The sequence below is a fragment of the Tamandua tetradactyla genome, chromosome 20 (genome assembly GCF_023851605.1).
Source record: "Tamandua tetradactyla isolate mTamTet1 chromosome 20, mTamTet1.pri, whole genome shotgun sequence".
NCBI lineage: Eukaryota > Metazoa > Chordata > Mammalia > Pilosa > Myrmecophagidae > Tamandua > Tamandua tetradactyla.
This window is the reverse complement of record NC_135346.1, coordinates 6,783,255-6,806,579: the sequence shown is the minus strand read 5'-3', so window position 1 is coordinate 6,806,579 and position 23,325 is coordinate 6,783,255. Positions and strand designations below refer to the sequence as shown.

General features: G+C 41.3%; 1 protein-coding gene across 1 annotated transcript in view; it reads left to right on the top strand.

Annotated features, from left to right (window-relative positions):
• The window catches only part of FBN2 (fibrillin 2), a 260,472-nt gene that overhangs the window by 105,257 nt on the left and 131,890 nt on the right, over nucleotides 1-23,325 (top strand). The window contains exon 8 of the mRNA XM_077138319.1: nucleotides 17,774-17,899. Within this exon, the coding sequence (XP_076994434.1) occupies nucleotides 17,774-17,899 (126 nt within the window). The remainder of the gene's footprint in view (nucleotides 1-17,773; nucleotides 17,900-23,325) is intronic.

Below are 23,325 nucleotides of genomic sequence, written 5' to 3'. Positions count from 1 at the left end.
GTTTGTGAGGCAAACGAGATGCATGTTGGCCATCTGCCAGGTGTGGTGCTCCCATAGGGAGGTAGCTTAGCTGGCCATTGGGCTACCTGGAAGGACAGGTGACCTCGTACTGGAAGAGACCAGCAGGAGCTGCACCAGGTGGGGAGTGGTGGGTGGGCAGCTCGAGGAGTATCCCTGAAATCAATGAGGGAGACGAAAGAAACCTCAGTATTAGGAATTTTCTGGGGAAAAAAAATCTATAAAAACAATAAGCTTTGGAACCACCACACCCAGAGAGCACAGGTGCCAAAATCATTCATTCAGGAAATGGTTCTTGATTTCCTGACACTCTGCTAAACCCGGGAGACACAATAAAGAGCAAAACAGATAAAAATCCCTTCTCTCATGGAGTTTACATTGTGAAGACAAGGATGGACAACAAACAGATCCGTCAGCAAAATGAAGTAGGGTGAGGGCCTATAAGATGCAAATGAGGCAGAAGGGTGCATGACATTTTAATTAGGGTGGCCAGAGAAAACCTCAGCAGCACAATTGGAACAAAAAGTTGATGTAGCTGAGGGAACAGACCGTGGCTCTGTGTGACAGGTGAGAGGTTTCTTGATGGAGAGGCCAGCAAGAGGCCCCAGGCAGGGGTGTGCCTGCAGCGAGGAGAGGACCTGCTGTGGCTGAGCAGACCCGTACGCAGGAGTCTAGCACAAGGTGAGTTTAGAGACGCTGTCTGCTCCAGGTGGTGTGGGATTTTGCAGGAAATGAGGAGTCATTAGAGGGTTTTGAGTAGAGGAATGAAATATCTGACCTTCGTTTTATAAGATTTACTCCGACCGCTGGGTGGGACAAGTATGGCAGCAGCGAAACCAGTTAGGAGGCTGTTGCAGTTTTCTAAGTGAGAATTGATGATGGCTTGCTTGAGGGACTATTGGTAGAAGTGATGAAAAGTGGCTGGATTCCAGAGGTGTGTTGAAGACTGAGTCAGCAGATTTGTTGGTAGGAGAGGAAAAGGATTGAGTTATGCCAAGGGTTTTGGAACTGAAAGGCTGGTTATTGTTAATGGAGATGGAGAATGTGTGTGGGCAGAATGTGTTGTAGAAGGAAGATATCCAGAGCTCAGCTTTAGCTGGGTTGAGACAACTGCTAGACATTCAAGTGGACATTTGTACTTGGTTAAGTGAGCCAAGTTCAAGGGAGAAGTTGAGGCTGGAGATAGATATTTGGGAGCCATCAGCTTACAGTTGATTTCTTAAGCTACAGGATGGGACAAGCTCACACAGGAGCCTTTTTGATAGAGAAGAAGTCCAAAAGGCAGAGCCCTAGAACACTCCGAAATTTAGAGGTCCAGGAGATGTGGAAGAACGAAAAGAGGAGCCTGAGCAGGAACGTCCGTTAGGATGCAACTGTTCCAACCAAGAGCTGTGTTACCAGACCTGTTCTCCCCACTCCCAGCCGCAGCCTTGGAAAGGGTCCTACTAGCTAATGGCTAGTGCAGGAAGGAGAAGAAAGAGAGAGAGAGAGTCCATGCTTTCTCCCTCCCTACAGGCTTCTAAGCCTAGAGTAGCCTCAAGCTAAGGAAAAAGAGAAGCTTTCAACTGAGTAAGAGTTCAGAGTTGTGTGTTGTTAGATCAGGTGGACTTTTGTTCATCTGAAAGGGGCCTGAAAACCCATGGGGATTGCCTAGGTTCAGGAAAGAACTGTTTAAGAGGGAATGTGTGAAACAGCAGTGGGAGAAAGAAATACTGTGTTTTCTGCTTGTACCCTAGAGGTTTCAAATACTTCTTACCATGTCTTCTCTCAGTTAATGTGAAAGCATTGAGAATGTTTCCATTGTCCTGATTTATGGTCCTGAGTCTAGAGGCAAAAGTTTAATTTGCACATAAATCATCAAACAGGTGCTCTGAAGTAACGTAAGGAGAGGAATTCCTGAGGTGTTTCTGGTGCCCTTGAGAATTGTCCAGGTTACTTCTTACTGATAAATGACAATTGTGTCCTGTGTCATAACGCAGTCGTTTGTGGGTACAGTACTGGTAAGTGCGGCTGCCGTAGCCCAGTAGGTGTGTGGTTCCAATGAGCTTGCCCAGGCTTGGTGAGCCTCCAGTGCTCCGCGGTCTGTCTGACCTCAGTTAGTGATTTTGAATTGAAGTCGTTTTGCACAGAGAATGACTGTGGTTGGATTTATGTAACCCCAGCACCCCTTGAAGGAGCTCAAACTGTGTCCTTTACAGGCGGAGCCTTCTGAGTGACCGCTCCATCCTCGCGCGCCCGCACCCACACAGCTCACGTATGCGCATACATGGCAGGTCTGTGTAGTTCAGGGCGTGTGGACTTATGTATTATAAATGAATTCAAACTGATATATATACATGTGTGTGTGTGTGTGTATATGTGTGTGTGTGTGTGTGTGTGTGTGTGTGTATGTATGTATGTATGCATGTATGTATATGCATGTGGACCTGTCAGGAAGAAAAAAATATCAACCCGAACCAATCTGAAGACTAACTTTCTTTGTAAGAATTGCACATACCTTGTGTCTTACTGACCGAGTGTACCGCTTTCATTTACTTTATTTCCTCTTACGGCAATAAGTATGAAAAGAACAGTGGTTAATGCATATTAAAAAAAAATAATTCCATAATGGAACACAGGAAAGATATCTTTTTCACTTGATACCATTAATTTAGAAAATACAAAATAAATGAATAACAAAAATAAAAGATCAGTACTTTCTAAAGGAAGATTCTTACTGTGTTATGCCACAATGCATTCAAAAATCCTCAGGGTTTTAGGATTATACCTTAATGTACTGATAACTTAAGAAAAATGAGAGCAGAACATTCTTGCAGCTTTGCTAAGCCCAAATGGGCATAATAAGCTTAACTTTAGAATTTCCTGACTTGTGTGCTGCAGAAATTTTAGTTTTTCCTAGTTTTAAAAGAGCGTTTCAATTCAGCTTCTCCGTATCTTAAAGTTTTAAGGCAGCTGTAGAAGGCAGGGAGAATTGGAGGAAAGCTTCTGGAGGACATAGTTTTAATAGCTTATTATTCAGTTGTGTAAAGTATCCTCTTGCAGAAGCTCGGTTATCATTTTAAATCTTCAGTGTTTTAAAACTGGTAAATGATTTGGACATTTACCTTCAAAGTCCATTTTCTAAGATTTGTCCTTGTGTGTCCTAAATTTAGAAGAATAAAGATAATAATGTTTTCACTCTGAGTAAATTTTTCCCCTCTTTCTCTCCCTCCCTCCCTCCCTCCCTCCCTCTCTCTCTCTCTCTCTCTCTGTCTCTCTCTCTCTCTCTCTCTCTCTCTCTCTCACACACACACACACACACACACACACACAAGAAAAGAAAAGTGAAAACACTCTAGGTAAATGGCTACACTTCCCGGGAAAAACCATTTTGGGATACAGACCAGAAATTTAAGCTCATGTTGTTTGACTTTCTTATCAGTAACTTTTGTGTATTTTGAAATAAACATAGCCTTCCAGCTGTTGTATGCTAAAAGCACCGTGATGGCATTGCCTCTTACCACTGTTATTTTCTGTCTGAGTTACTCAAAACTACTGTTTATAAAGTTGCAGCAAGGATTTCAGGCCGAAAGAGAACGATTCATTACATTGCTATAATAGTAGCCTTGTAAAAATGCCATTATTCTGGTTAAGTAGAAAAAAATCTCTTAATTAAAATGTTCCCTTAGTGTCCATTAATGTTACATAAAGAGACTATTTGAAATGTACTTACTTCCTTGGATCAATAAAGATGGGAAATACCTTCTATTGATATTTCTTCTATGGATGGAAGGAATAAATAAATATACTATAGTAGAACTCAGAAATAGCACAGAAACTCTGAAATAACACAAAACTTTTGATTTAACATGATAGGTGGCAGGCTTCCATCATTTGGCCAGCCCCTGGTCTTTTCAACATCATCCTAAAAAAAAAAAAGTATCTTTCCCTTTTGATCTTCCTCTTGAAACACTGTCCTCTCTCTTCCTTCCTCTTTGTGTCAGACTTGTTCTGGAACTTTCTGCAGTCAATCTCTGCTTTCTTTCTTCTGACTTAACTCTAGAACCCGCTGTCATGTAACACTATTCTTACCAGCCAAAAGAAACCAATTTCACCAAGGTCACCAGGTGGAATTTTCTCGTTTCTTATCCCGCCTGACTCCATGTACAATATCTCATATACAGACACGTGTCTCCCCAAACTGGAGCTCAGCTCTCTCCCCAGAGCTTCCTACACGTGTGCGCAGCTCCCTACCAAGCTTTACACTCTGGATGTCCCAGAAGTGTCTCAAACTCAAATGTCCCAGACTGAGTCTTCAGCTCCCTTGCTCCCACCTCATCTTCGTTCCCGTGGGCCTGAGTTCAGGGATTGCCACAACCGTGCATTCTCCTGACCAGTACAGAAGTCTGAGTTCCACTCTGGACACCTCCTTTTTCCAACACAGCCATTTTATCACTGAGACCTTGGGCGGATTCTATTTCCTAGATATTTATTTAATTCACCCACTTCGCTGTCCTCACTGCTGTCAGTTCTCTTTGGAACTCATGTGCTGGTCTTTCTTAATTGAGGCCTCTCTAACTGCTCCTTGTTCTTCAGTCCTTCCTTCACACTGCAGCCACCGTGATCTCTCTAGAACAAAAATGTGGCTGCAGCCCTCCCTATTGTGGTACCCTGTTCTCAAGATGATCCCCGCACAGCCATCCTCCGCTCACCTCTCTTGCCTCATTTCTTCCTGCGTGCTCTCATTCAGACACACTAACGTTTGTGTAGATCCCCAGCGACTCCACGTCTTTGCAGCGCTCCCCCCCGCCCCCACACCCGGACTCAGTGTTCCTTCCCATTTCCCTAGTCTGTTTCAGGTCTGTCTGTTAGGTTCTGCAGTGATTGTCACTGTCGCCTGGAGGCCTGTCCTGACCCATTTGTCCTCTGTGCTTGCCCTGCACCCTGAACTTGCCCTGTTTTAGCTTTTATCACACCAGTTTGTGATCAGGTGCACTTCCAAACGCCTGGCCACCTCGCCGGCTTCTGTGAGAGGAGTCCAGCAAACCCATGTCTTCTGCCCCGCTCACTGCTTTGCAATTTGTTTCTGGTCCAAGGAAATGTTTATTTTCTGTTTTAAAACACACTGGGTCTTGTGGTGTTTTTTTTTTTCTTTTTCCTCTTTTTTGTATGTCTTCTGTTAGGGTTATGTGTCTGAACAGAGGGAAAGTACCGAAACATGGTGCCTGCAAGTCAAAATCTGCGTGTTTAAAAAGCTGTCCAGGTGATTTGTATGCAAATGGAAATTTTCTAATTTTATGCTATCGTGTAGGCTAAAGATATCTGACCTGGACTTATTCTACCTCAGAGTCTCTATACTACTGCATCCTCGTCTTCCATTTTCCCTGCCTTGAATGAAGTTCCAGTCTTTCCAGTGTTCCAATCAGGCACTTAAATTCCATCACATTTCCATAGTCGTCCTAACTCCTGTAACTGCTTATTTCATTTTCTAGCTCATATCTCATCTTTTTCCCGACTCTTCCTCTTTACCTACAATCAGGGCCAATCTAGGAGTAGAAAAAATAAACACAAGGGACATCCTGAAAGTAAAAGCAAGAGTAAGGGATAGGGACAGTAAGGTTTCAACACTGAGCTGATAGTAGTAAAAGTAGTTCCTCATTAGCGGGAACTTAGACTGTGTCATCACTCCACTGTCCCCAACGCCATCTTAGCCCTGCCCTGGTCTCCTCTCAATTGATATCCCTGCCAAGAGTGAAATACTCCTCACTCTCTTTCCCTCATTAGTGATCTTAATGGCTCCATCGCCTAGAGATACAGGGCAGATTCCTGAGGATGGAGTTCTAGGCATCTCTCTTAGCTTTCTGGTTGTGTCTTCTCCTGCTGTCGCATAAATGCCCTGAGCTCATGAAAACCTCCTGCTCACTCCTTATCTGTGCCTTTTAATTGGCCACTTCCCTACGTTAGCTCATGTTGTTTTCTCCATCTAGAAGGACCTTCCTTATTTGAACTGCATGTTGAAAGTTCTGCCCTGTTCTTGAGTGTCCTTTGTGAGCTACCATGTCGTCCAAAAACTTTTCTTGAATTTCATAACTGAATTTGTATAGAATATTGTTGAATCTATTTCTGAGCTTCTCCTTTGGAATCAATTATATCATGCCTTGTCTTATAATTATCCGCTTGCAGATTATGCATTCCTGGAGGTAAGAGATCATATGTAATTAGTACATGGTATATGGTGAATCCAGGCCATCAGTCAAATGATTATTCAATGTATTCATGAATGAATAATAGTAGATTCCCAATTATTTGGGATCTGTTTATTTGATCATTTAAGGAAGAGGATTTGAATTTTAGAACATGAATAGCATTTCATTAATTGTTCTTTTATTTCAAACAAATTATTTATGTGTTTAAGACATTTTTAAAGGATTCATTATTTATTATCACCAGATAAATTTTCTGTGTTTGTTTAAATTTCAGTCTGTTTCAACCTTTTCCCATAGAATATAACCAAAACAAATATATTTACACCCAGAAATAAAGGTTAAACAGAATGATAATTGAGAAATTTGATAATATACTCCCCAATTTTGACTTATACATTTATACTTTACAGAAAAAAACTCAAAAGACAGTTCTAGGATTGCTATTTGCCTACCTCCCTACAAAAGAATTGTATATGAGAGAGAAATCATGGCGTGCTAACTGATTGGCCTTTAGATGTTGATATACTAGCTTTCTTGGTTATAATAATTATGTAATAAGTAAGATCTGCTCCAGTGTTTGATAGTCCATATAATTAAGAAAATCTGAATTTAGGTTAAAAAAACCATATAGCATTTCAGCACAGGACTTCTAGAATTAGCAAACACAATAGACTCTTTGTCCAGCAAAACAATGATTTACTTTGTGAATGATATTTTAAAATGGAGGGAGGAAAGCAGAGAAAAAAAAACAAAAAGCACACATTTAAAGTCTCTGGAAATTCTGATGGCATCCAACAAATGGAGAGACATAGAAACATTAATTCTAAAAAATTCTACTAAAACTTAGGAAGAACAGCTAGAATGTGTGACATTTGTGCCACAATCTGCCCACTTACCGCTCCCATTTCTTGATTACAGAAGCTCTGCCTGGGTCTTCCGCCCCGGGCAGGTCTAGCCAAGAAGCAGGGAGCTCCCTCTCCCCGCAGTTGCCAATCTGGGCTAATGGATCCACTCCTGGAGGGGCAGGCTCCCTGTGCTTCTCATCCCACTCTCCTGAGCCTGAGTTGTAAAAGCTCAAAACCAGGCAGATCCAACAGAGAAGACGGGTCTTCCTTCCTTACCTAGCTCCCACTTGGAGGGTGAAAGCACTACAGATGCAGCAGGCTGAGAATAGTGGGGCCCCAAATGCCCCCAACCTCATCTTGCTCAAAGGGGGAGGTTCTGTGCAGGGAGAAGCAAGCCAAGTACACCAGGGACTGCCAAGCTCCCTCCCCCTGTACCTGCTGGAAAAGTGAATCCCTGATGCCAGCTTCCATTCAGGATCATAGGGGAAAATTTATACCATATGGTCTATGAGTCCCAGAGCTCTCCTTGAGGGGACTGGCTTCATCTGGAGAGAAAAACAGAGAGGTCCATGCTTAAGAGAGATTGGGGTCTTAGTGGGGAAGGATGGTTATAGCCAGAAGTTTTCAATAGAGAGAATTTGAGAAAGAGACAGCCCAGAAGAGCCTGGGATGGTAGTCAACTCTGGGATTTGGAGAGGTAGTACATTTGTGCTTGGCAGCACTCACGCAGGAGCAATCAGAAAACAAAGTGTGGCAGATTTGAAAGTAATTCCCAAGCCACATACAGACCCATCAAAACAAAGCTGAAGCATCACCCACAAAAGGGGCTGAAACACAACCTCCAGCCAAACGCTGACCGAACAATTAGCTAGTCTGATGCAGGGGAAACTCCTAGCAATCCAGACTTTAAGATACTAGCACAGTCATGGCTGGCAGTCTGAAGCTGTGTGCATGCCCAGCTGTGCTCTCAGGAGAGATCGGAGAGGGAACCTCTAAGCTATTAGCTCCTGGCTGAACATGAGGCAAAAAGCCTTAAACTCGTTGAACTGTGATTGCAGGCCACAAAGATCTCCAGCAGTAAAGGGTGAAAAAAATTAACCCAGCTAATGGCTTGAGCTTAACGTTTTGACCAGTAAGTGCCTTGTGCTGTCTATAGGAGACATCCTTTAAAAACCAAAAAATATACACAAGTTGAAGGTTAAAGGATAGAAAAAGATGCATTGTGCACACAGCAACCATAAAAGAGCTGGAATGGCTAAACTAATATCAGACAAAATATGCTTTTAGCAAAAAAAAAATGTTGCAGGATATAGAAAGGGATATTTCATACAATAAAAGGGTTAATCCATCATGAACTTGTAACAATTACAAGCATACATATTCACCTTTCAACAGGGCCCCAAATGCATGCAGCAAAACTGAAAGAATTGAAGGTAGAAATGGACATGTCAACAATAATAGTTGGTGAATTCATTGTCCCACTTTCAATAATAGATATAAGTAGGCAGAAAATCAAAAAAGAAATAGAACACTGAGTAACACTATAAGCTAACCACCTAACATACACCCGTGTAACACTTCGCCCAACAACAGCAGAATGTACATTCTTTTCAAGTGCATGTGGGACATTCTTCACTATAAACCATATTCTAGTCTATAAAACAAGCTTCAACAAATATAAAAGTATTGATACCACACAAAAGTTATTCTCAAACGGCAGTGAAATAAAATGAAATCAACAGCAGAAGGAAATTTATGTTCTAAAAAGACACAAACTGTCAAAACTGACTCCAGAAGAAATAGAAATCTGAGTAGACTATAACAATAGAATATAAAATGTAAAGAGATCAAATTAGTAATTAAAAAAAACTTTCCACAAAATAAAAACAGGCTCAAATGACTTCAATGGTAAATTCTAGCAAACAATTAAATAACTAATACCAAGATTTTACAGACTTTTCTGAATTCATTCTACAAAGAGAGTATCTCCATGATACTAAAACCATACAAGCACAACACAGCATAAGAAAACTACTGGCTAATATCCTTTAGGAAAATAGATGTAAAAATATTCAAGAAAGTATCAGCACACTGATTCCAGCAACATATAAAAATGATCACACATCATCACCAAGTGAGATTTTATCCCAGAAACGTAAGTCGATTTGACATCTGAAAATCAATTAATGTAATACACCATTTTAAGTAAACTAAAGGCCAGAGGCCATAAGATCATGTCAGTAAATGCAGAAAAAGCATTTGAGAAAATCCAACACACTTTTTTGATAACAATTCCCTAACTAGGAAGGGAAGGGGACTTCTTCAGCCTAATAAGGGACATATATAAAAAACCACAACTAACATTGAGAAAATACAGAATGCTTCCCCTAAGATCTGGAACCAGACAAATACGTTCACTCTTGCTGCTTCTATGCAACCTTGTACTAAAAGTTTCACCTTGTGTAATTAGGCAGGAAACAGCTGTAAATGGTATCTAGATTGGAAAGGAATGAGTAAAATTCCCTATTTCAAGGTGACATGATTTTAGTGGGTAATATATCCCCTGAAGTGGATAAGATATTCACCAAAAAAACATTAGAACCAATAAGCAAAGTCAACAAAGTGGCTGATTATGAGATCAATATACTAAAATCAACTCTATTTCTATATACTCTTAGTGAATATTCTGAAAGTGAAATTAAAAAAAAATAATTCCATTTGCAAGAAGAACAAAAAGAATAAAATATTTAGAAATAAATTTAACAAAGGAAGTGTAAGACTTGTACAGTAAAAACTACAAGCCATAATTGAAAGAAATTAAAGAAGATCCAAGTAATGGAAAGATGTGTCATATTTACGGAGCAGAAGACTTGATATTGTTAAGGTGGAAGGATACCCCAATTGATCTATAGGTGCAGTGCAATCTCTCTCAAATTCCCAACTTAACTTTCTTGCAGAAATTGGCAAGCTGATCCTAAAAATCTTATGGAAATTCATATGCAAATCATGTATCTGACATAGGACAAATGTAAGGAACACTTACAATCAATAATTAAAAGACAACTCAATTTTTAAAATAAGCAAAAAGCTTGAATAGATATTTCTCCAAAAAATGTTGTACAAAAGGCTGTAAGCTTATAAAATGATGTCCAGTATCATTAGTCGTTTGGGAAATGCAAACAAGATTACAATGCGATTTTACTTCCCACTGGCTGCGATATAAAAGATAGATAATAACAAGTGTTGGCAAAGATGTGGAAAGATTAGAATGCTCAGACAATATTAAGATGAATGTAAAATGTTAGAGCTGCTTTGGAAAACAGCATGGTAGCACCTCAAGAAGTTAAATAAGTAGCATGTGACCCAAGTGGGATGAAAACGTGGTCATACAAAACTTGCATATAAATGTTCATAGCAGCTTCATTCTTAAGAGCAAAAATGGAAACAACCCAAATATTCATTAACTGATGAATGTATAAATAATGTGCCATATCCGCACAGTGGACTATTATTGGCAATAAGAAGGAATGCGATACTAATATGTGATATAACTGAACCTTGAAAACATTATGCTAAGTGAAAGAAGTCGGCCATGAAAGACCACATAGTTTACGATTCTGTTTATAAGGGATATCCAGAATAGTCAAACCTGTAGAGTCAGAGATAAGCTTAGTGGTTGCCTAGCAGTGGAGGAGAATAGGGGGAATGACTGCTAATGGGATGAAATTTATTTTGGGGGAGATGAAAATGTTCTAAAATTCGGCTGTAGTGATGATTGCGCAACCCTGTAGGAATATACTAAAAACCATTGAATTGTACACTTAAGTTAAGGGTGAATTGTATGGTATGTGAATTTTATCTCAAAAATTAAAAAAAATATAATAACTATCTAAGCCTAGTTGATACACATCATGCTTTCAAAATCTGAAAAGGGGAAGCAATCTCCATTAAAATTTATTTTGTCATATTGCTTATGTCTGTTATCTTTATAAAAACTTAAAATAGGTGGCAATTTCTTGCATTCAATGCCTTATTTATAGGTTTTCCTTATGCTGAACAGTATACTAATAAATAGAAATTTAATATATAATAGAAATCTGTCTACTTCGTCTTATCTTTTTCTGTACCAAAAAAAAATGTACAGAATAAGCCAAATACATATATTTCCTTGGGACTGATAGAAAGTATTCTAAGAACACTTTTTTAAAACAAATTTTCTTGTTTCAAGTGTGCTAAGCCCTCCCTAGCATAATTGTTGCATGGGCTGTTTGCATGTATGATGTCAGCATATTAAAATTGACACTACCTCTAGGGCAGTGTGCCCTGAATTCATGATCTCTGAAAATCACTGTTACCTGAGAGCACACCTAGAACTCTTAACAAATTATTCATTACATTCTACTTAGGGTAAGTTTTACAGTAGATTTTGTAAATGATGTTCGACAGGTAGGAGGTTACATGGTTTGGCAATCAGAAATTTGTCCAATGGTTTTGTTTCGATCTAATTTTCTTTCTTGAAAAACCAGTGCTCAGTTTCCTGTTATCACCAGACACTTTCCAGTGCTGCTCCTCCGTTACTGTTCCATGGCCCACTTGACAGCCCCTTCCTTTTTTGGCAGCATGGTTTCTCAGCGTCTGTCCATTATGTTCTTCCTCTTACCCAACTGAGCTTGCCTTCCCAGTCTCCTACACCAACGCTTTTCTTCCAACTTCCTTCCCCTGACTCTCCTTTCAATATTGGTGCTTCTCCGGGTTCCCATCTTAAACCCAACTCTCCGTTTATGGGTCTTCTTTGGAAATCTCGTCTTTTGTTGCAACTTCGAATGCAACCCATAAACTTGGTGAGGAGCCACAAATGTACATCTTCAGCATTTACCTCCTTGCTGACTTTCAGGGCCAACACCTCCAAATTGGTAAATAAAGGTAAAAATAAAACTCAAGAGGAGGTGAGTGGAGCTGCATGAGGTATGCAGAGCACAAATGGAACAAATTCCCATTGTTAAGACTTTACCTTTTCCCACTACTAGCCGTGTAGTTGGGATTTCTGCCAGTTTGTCTCGAACATTTCCTGTTCAAAATGTCTAAAACTCCGCTTCAAAATACGTTTCCCCTTCTGTATACCACTCTCTGTTAAGAATACTGCAGTCATCTATGTTGTCACTCAAGGGAGAAGCCTGAGATGCCCATTCCGTGACAAAGTCCTATTGATCGCCTTCTAAATATTTCTTGAATATGTGTTTTCTTTCTCATCATTAAGCTTCAACTCTCCTTGATTATCACCGGGCCATTGTAATTTCTGCCACATTGAATATAGGAATCGTCTTTCTAAAGGATTGTTTAGCTTTTGTACTTTCCTGTTTAACTTGTACTCCTTCCTGGATGCCCTCCCATTTCCATAACCTTCAGAATGAAAGCCCAGGTGGCTTTCCAGGATTTGCTGAATGCTGGCTTGTTAAGCTCATCTCCCGTCGGTTTCCTGGCCATTTTCATACACCTTCCATTCTTCACCTGTGCCGCGTTTCCGCACCCAGGAGCCTGTGCTGGTTTTTCCTTCCCTTGCCTCCTGATGAACCTTTCCTCAGCCCTCCGTGAAGCCTTCTGCCCTCTTCCCCTGCTCTCCCACAAGGCGTAGTTGATCCTGCCTTCCGTCCCTCCCTGGCACTTTGGCCTTTTATCTTATTGTGTTACAATTATCTGCTCATGCTCATTTTCCCACAAGAATTCAAACTCTTGAGAATCACGGTCTTCCTTGTGTCCATACAACTTTGGACATTGATTGCCACAGAGTAGGCAAGTAGGGGTGGAAATAACAGCCTTAAGGCGCTATGGAGTGAACAGCGCACGCTTTTTACAACCACTGTCCTCAGCTGTCGTGCGAAGTGATAATTTTCCTTACAGAAAATGGAGGCTCAGAGGGGTAGATGACCTGCTGGACTCACAGGGCCTGTGATGCAGGATGAAGGGAGGATTCAAATCCGGATCTCCTTGATGACAAAGCTCCATTTCCTTTACTGGAGCAGGTCTCAGAATTTTGGGTCTCAAAACTTTGATACTCATAAAAATGATTGAAGATCCCAGTGTGTCTTTGTTTATGTGGGTCATAGCTATCTATACCTATCATAATAAAATTGAAACTGAAAAATTTTACCACATAAGAATAGAATTACTTGTCAAAGGGATGATGTCTTCACATGCAGCCTCTGGAAAATTCCATGGTACACCAGTGACATACTCAGAGTGAAGAAGACAGATAATGTCTCAATAGTATTTTGTTGATAGTTTTCATGTCACAAGAACCTCTAAAAGGGTCTTGGGTTTGGACCCCAGGAGTCCCAGGAACACTTTGAGAACTGCTGCTATTGGCAGATGCATAGAATTTGGGGTCCTCATTAAAATGATGGTCAGGTGCTTTGGAATATATAATGTTGTTAGAAGAGGGTGGGAGAAAATTCAGTCCCCATGAGGCACCCATTCTGTATTGACTGATTGCAGATCCAGGAGTGCTCTATCCTTTGCAGGACTCCCAGTTTGGAAAATAAGGTTGGTGCTGCTAGGTCCCTATGCAGCGTGCCTTCCGCCCTCCTCCCTTTGCTGAATAACAGATCGGAAAAAACAGCGTGACTTGGGTATTGCTGTCGGTAGTGAGTTTTTTGGGTAAACTCACGGGCATCCAGCCCTCCAATCTTTTGTGGCGAGGCATACAGGGTAGGGAGAGACTTGGGCATATGCTGCTGCGCCATGTGCCCCAGGAGAGGAACCTCTTCTCTCTGGTTGAGTTTTAAAGGATTGTATGACAGTGAGGGCATGAGAGGGTCTTCCAGTATGGTTTGGTTGGGGGAAATGGTTGGAGGGAAAGGTGAGGGAGAACTGGCTGAACTTGACTCTGACATTCGCCGCCTGGCACTATCTCTCTTCATGGCCCTGCTTTCCCAGAGGGAGGGTGTCTGTCAGGGCCATGGGCATGCTTTGTGTCTCCTCATCCTTCCTAAGTGCTCCTTAATTTTCTTTTGGATTTCTACACACACCACCTGCAATTGCCTGGCCGTGCGGGGGAAAGCTGACCAGGAGAGGGCCTGTGTAAAGCTAACTGCATTACTCCTGCCACTGGCAAAGGCTCAGGATTCCAGGCCCGTGCCAGTCAGCACATTCTCCTGCCTCAGGTCATTAGGGGAAAGCGGAGGTTTGCTGGAGGCTTCTGGGAAACAGCTTTTCTCTTTCTAGGAGAGAGCAATTGATATCCCAGTCAGATGTCTAGCCTGGAACCACGACAGCCGTTTCGCCCTCATGGGAGAAGGCAGCCTGAGGATAAAGTTAGAACACAGGGGAGGGCTCAGCCAAACATCTCTTTGAGGAACTAAGCAGGAGACATTGTCCTGGACCAATCCTGAATTCCATGATGCTTCAGGACTTCCACATAAGTGAGCTGTTGCATTTTTGGTTTAAATTGGTTTGGAACACGTTTTCTGGCATTTTCAGGCCAACACCTCCAAATTGGTAAATGAAGTTAAAAATAAAATCAAGAGGAGGTGAGTGGAGCTGCATGAGGTATGCAGAGCACGAGTGGAACAAATTTCCATTGTTGAGACTTTGCCTTTTGCCACTACTAGACTTGTCACCGCTAATAAACACTGCTTGTTAATTCCTGTGCTAAGTGCACTGTATATTTGTGTAGATGCTACATCTAAATCCGATTTTGACACATGGTCTTAAAGAACTATTATTACAAACCAGCTAAATTTATGCATTCTTCTAAACATAAACCTTAATTCTAAAGTTTAAATTGATACATAAATATTGGGCAGGACTGTATCAAAACGCAGTGTTTTGATTGTTTACTAAGAAACCTAATTTTTTCTGTTTTTAAATTGTGATGGGGGTCTAGCTCAAAAAAAAAGTAACGTATTCCTCTTTTTTCACATAGAATCTTTAAATACATTACTGGGCACCTTTCCATGCAATTATTTTGAAATTATTCTTTTCAGATTCCCTATCTAATTATAAGGAGAATTGTTAAACACATGGAATTTTTGTACAGTGAAATAATTTTTAAAGCCCACTAATTTAATATCACTCTGTCCCAGATTATTGTGTCTCCCCTACCCCACCCTGCCAAAAAGAAAAAACGTGAAACATCTTTTAATACTCTCTTTTTGTTGTCAGAAGAGTATTTGGAAGTCAAGCATAGAAAATTTCTTTATCATGAAAGGAAATGCCTGGAAATAAGCATTTATGCTTAAATGAAAGAGTTGAGAATCCTAACTTTTAAAACTTCGAGTTAATCCTGGATTCCATAAGTGCCTTAGTTATTGGTAGAAAACTGTTTTAGTTTGCTAAAGCTGCTGGAACGCAATATATCAGAAACAGAATGGCTTTTAAAAAGGAAATTTAATAGTTACAAGTTTACAGTTCTAAGGCTGTGAAAGTGTCCAAATTAAGGCACCAAGAAGAGGTTACCTTCACTCAAGAACGGCTAATGCCGTCTGAGACACCTCTGTCAGTGGGAAAGGCACGTGGCTGGCATCTGCTGGTCCTCATTCCTGATTCAGTCGATTCCAGTTTCTGATGCCAGTGGTTTCTCTCTAAGCATCTGAAGGCCTTCACTTAGCTCCTTCGGGACACATCTCTGGGTTCTGGCTTGCTTAGCATCTCATGGGAAGGCACATGCTTAGGCATCTGCTCTCTCTGTCAGCCCTCCAAACATCCACAGACATCCATGTCTCTGTCGGCTCTGAAGCAGCTGTTCTCCAGGCATCTGCATCTGAGGTTTCTTCAAAATGTTTCCCCTCTTAAAGGGCTCTAGTAAACTAATCAAGACCAATCAAAAGGTCACACCCTCTGCTGGGTGTGCCACGTTTCTGTGGCAATAATCTAATCAATATTTCCACCCTACACTGTTGAATCAGGATTAAGTGAAATGGCTACCCCCACAAGATTGGGCCAAGATTAAAACGTGGCTTTTGTGGGGTACATGATACGGCACATTAACTATAGATATAAGAGGATCCAAAGGCAAGTTTTGTTCTTTCACTTTTGTACGGCTTGCTGCTCGACTTTGGGCTGTTTTTCCCTTCCTTATCCAGAGGAGATTGATCAATTTATTTGGTGGTTGAAGTGTAGCTTTTCAAGTTTCATCTCTCTTCTGAATCCATGTGCGGTTTTATTAAGATGCATTGCACAGAGATAGCAACACAGGATGCAACAGGTCCTAATTTTGCACACATGGTTTCATTTTTCTGAACTAAGGCTGCTGGCAACCCTTTCACCACATTATATAGTTGCTCCTTATGTAGCCAATTCATTTTAGAATTCTCATGTCTCTTGGGGAACTGGTACATTTCGATTTGTACCACTATGCCTTCAGCAGCTAACTGTTAAGCCTCAAATGAAGATATTATTTCAGAAAATGTCTGAATCTGGTAAATTTTTAAATAAGAACATACCAGGGGACTCACAAGCATAGAGTTATTTCATGATACAGCCTGAAGGCAAAACTGACTTGTCAGAATAAATGGGTGGAGGGGGGAAGCCATGAGTAGACCACTGTAGGAATGGAAGGAAGCATTCCAGTCATTTTTTTTAATTGTGGGTTTTTAAAAATATTTTCGTTGTCCTTACAATAGAGATATAATTTTTTCTGTCTTTTTTTTTCTTGACACCTTATTTTTAAAAATCCAACTTTGAAGAATAAAAGCTTAGGTTGACTTAGACTTTTCAATAATTGTCTGTGTTTTGGGCTCTTATAATTTGTTGTCTGTATTCATTGGCTTTTTTTAGTCCTTTTCCTTAAAAGAGGACCACCGATTCCCAGGCATCAGTGGCTAGATTTTCTTCGCTATGGCCCATTTCCTTTTAAGTTATTAGCACTTAGTTCCCAGTGCACCTCATTGCAACTTTGTCTGTCTTTCCACCTTTCTCTGCTTATTGAGCTAGAGGAGAATCACATTTAAATGTGTATGTACGTTGCCATGTTCTCTGCTTTACAATCAAAATACATTTAAATGTATATACATTGTCATGTTGTTTTCTGCTTTAGGAAAAATTTAAAAGAAAGCAGAGACTTTGGTAATGTAAAAGAGAATAAAATATTGTCAGCACTGAGTTGGTTGAGTGGATAAGGGAGGTACAGCAGGAAAACTGGATACTTCCCAAAGCCACCTGAATGTATCCTTTGCCATGTTCCTGTAGTATTTTAGACTGATGTTAATTTCCAGAACATTAAATACACCCATATCCAAATGCGTGTACAAGAGCATATCCCAAAGCCAAACAGAAACCAAATGATCATTTGCTACCCTCCACTGGTTCCAGTAATTAGTGAGAAAAATAGTTCTACATTTTCTAATATTTTATAGAGTTTTTAAAAAATATTTTAGAAAGTAATCTGTGTATGTTTTTTAAAAGGCTCTAGTAGAGTAATTCCCTCGCTGATGTAGACTGGAAACTAAAACATTGACATCTTATTTCCAATTTAAATTGCATTAAAAAGAAAGATATAGAGTTTTGCTTTAGTTGGCCTTGTCTTACTGTCATGGGAGTTTACTTTCGTCTCAGTTCCCATCGATATGTGTGAGAAATTTGTTGGGGCCTGAAACCAGAGTGTCTTCAGGGTTATATGATCTGACCTAATCAACCATGAGTGCTCTCCTGCTCTTTTTAAAAAAAGTCCCTTTGAAAAGCTATTTACTGAAGGGTCTCTCAATCATGTTCTCCTTCCTTCCTGATTAGACATCGATGAGTGCAGCGTCATTCCTGGGATATGTGAAACTGGTGAATGTTCCAACACCGTGGGAAGCTATTTCTGCATTTGTCCACGTGGCTATGTAACCTCAACAGATGGCTCTCTGTGCATCGGTAAGCAGCGGATTTTGCAGGTACAACACACTGCTTCCCTCTAACAGAACAGCCCAAACAGGTATGGAGATGGGCACGATTAGAAAACCAGTGGGGATATGCCCGAAAGGGTGGTTGAAACTAAATGGCGCCACTGCCGGAGGCTTGAGAGACCAGATGCTGTTAGCAAAGAAGGCTTCGGTGTCCGAAGCCGTCTGGGTTTGTTTTATGTTGTCAAAGTCATTTCTGAAAAGAAGAAAGACTTCCTCAAGACACCGATCTTGCCCGGTTTGGGAGATTAGGAAGACTTTTTAAAAACCTTCTCTGGGAGACAGAATGTAGTAATTAAAGGTTCCTTTTTTGCTAGGACTCCTGCACGTAGCCAGCACGTATTTACTGAGAACTTGTTTCTTCTGGGAAGAATAGTTATAAGCAGAGAAATTGGCACCTTAATTTTGTGTTTGAAGCATATTCAAATTAAAGCCAGACTTACTTGTGAGCTCTGGTGTGTTTGTTTAGGAAGATGAAGCCAGAGCGTCTCCATCTGGCGTTGTTCGCCCATCATCAAGCATCTCGGAGTTCTGGCTTGTGAGGAGAATGGTTATAAAATTTCCATGCATGCCCGCCACGGCGCAGTAAGCCACCTTTACGTTTCTCTTCTTAAGCCTTGAACCTAGTCAATTCCAACTTCAGCTAACTGAAGCTAGGAAGGGGAAGAAGTTGCCCCATTCTCTTTAGGGTCACTAAAGAGCCATGTAGTGCAGGAGTTAGGGAAGTTAACTCAGCACCCAGAGAGTAGAGTTACCTGGTCCAGCGTCTCTTCAGTGATGACCCCCATCCCCACAAGGGGGCAGGTCAGCCCCTGGTGCCGGGGCCTCGGTGGGTCCTGAGGACCCAGGTGACCTGGCCTGAGGCGATGGAAACAGGGAGCCAGGGATGAGGGCTAGATGTCCTCTGCCACCAGCGGAGGGCCCGTCGCCTGACTCCATTCGGTAGGTTTTACTGATATGCCAGGCGCTGTGCTGTGCCACCCAGCCGTGAACACGAGATGTTGAGCCTGCCTTCGGAACATGGTACCGTTATCATAAGTGACAGTAAAAGGGTAGTGATATTGGTCATAAGAAGCCATGGTATCAGCAGGAAAAACGACAGCTACCACTTACGGAATGCATTCATGGAGGAGACCCTGGATGTGTGTATTTGTTCCTGATCTCATAGCTGTGGGGCCTTGACCTTTCTGTGCTTCCATTTCTTCTAGTGTCAGTAGCACAGTCTTCATTATTGTAGCAGTAGTGGAGTGAGATGCCAGGCGCAGGTTATGTGTTGTCCTACTCACGACAAGCCCAGTGTATTTCTTGTTTACAGATGAAGGAGAGGCGGTTGAGAGAGGGTAAGTGAGTTGCACAGTTTTCCATGGCCAATGAATGGAGCCAAGTTCAGACCCCAGGCCCGTTTGCCCGCTGCAGCTGTGCTGCTCACGTACCACACTGCTGGCCTTCACGCGACAGTGATCCCTTGCCTGGACCTTCGGCCAAATGTCCCGCATTTGTCCCTGAAAAGCCGACTCCCGGCCTGAGTGGTTTCTCCACCCCCATGCTCTCAGTCTGCTTTGAGAGCCAAGGGGTCCATTCGGAGCCTCCCTTTCTGCCTTTGGATAAAAATATCTGTTCTGTGTTCTATCTTGCATTTGGTAAATCCTTTTTTCATGAAATAGGAGGTCTGTAAAACTGAGCAAATGAACTGTTTGGAGAATCGATGTTACCAGTGGGCTCACTGCATATTGAATCTGATTCAGTCAGCGAAGCTGTGCAGTCAGCCAGGACGAGCATTGAAAAATAGTAGAATGCTTACATTCGGCCTGATTTTCTTAATTGGTATAGGAAAAGAATGTACGTGCACCAAGCACAGTTATCAGCTTGGAACAGGCCTAGACTTGGTTCTGCAGGAGAAATTTCACTTTTGGAGTCATCTTTGAGCATCTGGAAACCGGATGCAATGGACCATGGCTTTGGGAAGCTTGTGTTCTAGAACTAGAGATATGGCTGGGTGTGTTGGTGAGGCTATTACCATGAAGTTCTGGAAATACCATATGATACACATGACTGCTGAGAAGGTGTGTGTGTGTGCTTTAGTAGGCAGCAGGAGTAACTGGAGACCTTTGAGAATGAATTGGAATGGGCGGTGAGAAGAGACTGAATTAAGACTTTGCCCTTATAAGTTATTTTATATTTCAGAATTATTTCCTTCCATTTGATTTCTTGAATTTCTCAATCTTTCTCCCATCAAACAAAACTTTTGCTGTTGTTGTTGTTTTGCTTTTGTATTGAAATGAAAGACTTTTCTTATATTTGACTAATCAGACTCAAGATTCCCAGTGGTTTACTGAGGTAGTTCTTCTCAGTGATAGATATTTGGTTTATCATTAAATTATGAGAAACTCTCTTTATTTCTTGCCTTTTATAAAGTCCTAAACCTTTTCCTGGATGCTCACTTTTCTCTCACTGCCCCACACAACCATATGCCATGTATTTCCCATACTAGCCTCTTTGTCTGGAGCATTTTGGTTTCACCTTCTAATGCTGGCTAAATCTTACCTGTCCTTTAAATCCCAAATCAAACACCACCTTTTCTTCTTAGCCAGCCCTACATAACCCACATTGTTTCCTTGCACAAAATTAATCAGCCCTTCCCCAAATATTTTCCATTTCCCTCATTTCAGGGTTTATCCATTGTCGCAGGTACTTGTGTCTTCCTTGCTGGCTGGACTGTAGCTCTGCCGGGTCCTGCTGGTGGGGCTTCAGATGCCCTGAGCCTTACAAAGAACCTCACATAAAAGTTCATGCTTGGTAAATCTTTTCTAAATAAGTAAGCAACCCAACAAATGAACATAGGCGATGCTTGTGACCGTGCCAGCTCCGTGTTGGTCAGGGACGGCTTTGTCTTGTCTACCGTGCTGTTGGCTGGGTGGTAGGGAATTGTGTCCCTGGCTGCCCAGGGGGGAGCCTGCTGGTGCTGCAGAGAGCTGGACGACAGCGAGTGCCGCCCCCCAGGGGTCCTCTTTCCTTACTGGAATCCTACAAACAGAGGAGAGCCCCTCAGGAGAGGAGAATGACTCTACAAAATTACAAAACCGCTGTTAAAACCAAGTAAGCAGTTTTTTGAATAACTATGTTACATTTGGACTAAGTATGCATTTTCCATATATGAGAAAAAATATATTTTACATTTTAATGTGTAAGAGATCTTTGACTTTGATTTTCAGAAAAACGGAGTCTATGTTTTCTTAGATGGAATTTATTTATGATTGAATTATATATGTCATGGATATTTCCATGCTATTTATTTTGTAATTATATATATGTTAACAATAATGAGTTGGGTGAATTCAGAACTTTTCGTGCAGAACTGTTATCCTGCAGCTTTATTCTGAGAATGGCATAGTTGAAGATTGACCCAACTCCCTACTTTAGTACATGCAGATATCCTGATGCATCAATAAACTGCCTTTTTCTTTTATGTCTGGGAAAATAGTTTCATATGGCAGGAGAGTTTGGCTTGGCATTTTAATTATAAAAATAAAATAGATTTTCCCCTTCCATTATACGTTAAATCTAAAAGTCAAATTCCTAATTTAATTTTATCTAGTTTGTTTAATCAAGTTTTTAAAAATATCCAGAAAGGAGCTTTTTTTTTTAACATTGAGTACTCTTGTGTATGTGAATTCTAAAAGGAGATGAAATACATCTAATAATCTTTTTTCCTTAAAGCATTTTTAATAGCACCACTTAATGTACCTTATGACATTTTGGAATTCACTGTCATTGTAATATCCATGGCATTAGCCAAACCTAATTTCTACATTATAATATACGCTCAGAAGAATGATTAGCAGCCCCAATGAGTAAATAAGGACTTGACAAGCAGCATTTAGCAAATTCTGTATATAAGGTGTTAGGCCTGCTGCTTCTTTGGGCAGAGAGCTGATAGGGACCTTTGCAAGTCCAAACACTGAGCAAGCACTTGAAATTCATATGGTAAAATGACAGTCCTACAACATCCCAGTGCATTTTCCTGTATTTTACAAAAGTTTCCTTCTACAACATTGCCTTGAGGCAGTCTTGAGAAAGCAAAATTTGAACATATAATGTGAAAGTATTTATACGCATATAAGAGAAGCTTGAGGCAGACGGTGGTTAATTGCCAGCTAATTTTTTTAGACAGTACATGTCATAAACCCAAAAGGAAAGGTCTGATTATTGTGGTTGAAATTCATGGGGAGTTGGGCAGTGAGGTAGACTGTGATAAGTGGGGGTGAATGAGAGCGCCCCACCCAAGCAGAATGGCCAAGCAGGGTTACAGATGCTGGGAATGTCTGAGCGGGCTCAGGAGTGAGGACAAGAGTAACTGCGAAAGAGAGTATTTGGAAATAAAATGAGCAAGATGGGTTGAGATTAAGAATTCTATTGCTAAGTGTTCTTAGCTGCTACTCTAAGGAACTTATGTTGGTTCCGAGGACAATAAAAGCCCACCGAGTTTTTTGAGCAGGACAGAGGCAAAATGAGTGAGAGAAAAAAAAAATTGTTTAAAAAAACGAAGATCTTCATACAGTTACATAGAGTGATGGTTAGATTGGTTTATTAAAAAAGAAAGCAAGGGGAGGGCCGTGGTGGCTAAGCAGGCAGAGTTCTCGCCTGCCATGCCAGAAACCCAGGTTCGATTCCCGGTGCCTGCCCATGCAAAAGAAAGAAGAAAGCAAGGTGCAGAATAGTTTATATATTACTCAGCACTCTGTGTCATGGGTATTGATTGTGTGCACGCCTGTGCAGTTGCAACTAAACAATTGAAGGATAACCCCAAAACTCCAGATAGTTCTTCATTTAAGGAGTAGGGAGATGGGGATGAGAAAGTATAGGGAACAGAATTTTCAGAATCCTGTAAGGGGTGACTGAGGTGCCAGGAGTATCAGTTTGGGTTCAGAACAAAATAGTATTCTCAAAAGAGTTGGTTAAACAGCGAGGAAGAAAGCGTCACACCTTTACCAGGAAGCAGCAGACCTAGAACCACATGACTCTGTCCTCCTTTGCTCCTGGGTGCTCTAGTGGAAGGGAAAGCTGGAAGCATATGTGACAAAGCATATGTGACAGCATTTCAATCTTAGGAGCGGCAGGAATCTGCAGAAGTAATCCCGGGGCCCCAGGCTGGTGGCAGCCGTCCGAGTGCAGGTGACACCTCCAGGCTGCAGAGAGGGGAGCTGAGACAGGAGCTAAACTGCTCATCAAACTCCTCCTCTCACTGGGATTCTGATCTGGCCGGCCGTGTCTGCCTGAACCTTTGCTTCTTTTTAATACTTTATTTTGAAAAAATTTAAAACTTACAGCACAGTTGCAAAAAGAACCCCAACGTCCAAACAACGAACTTCAACATTCCCCCAGTTTCCCTCATATGAA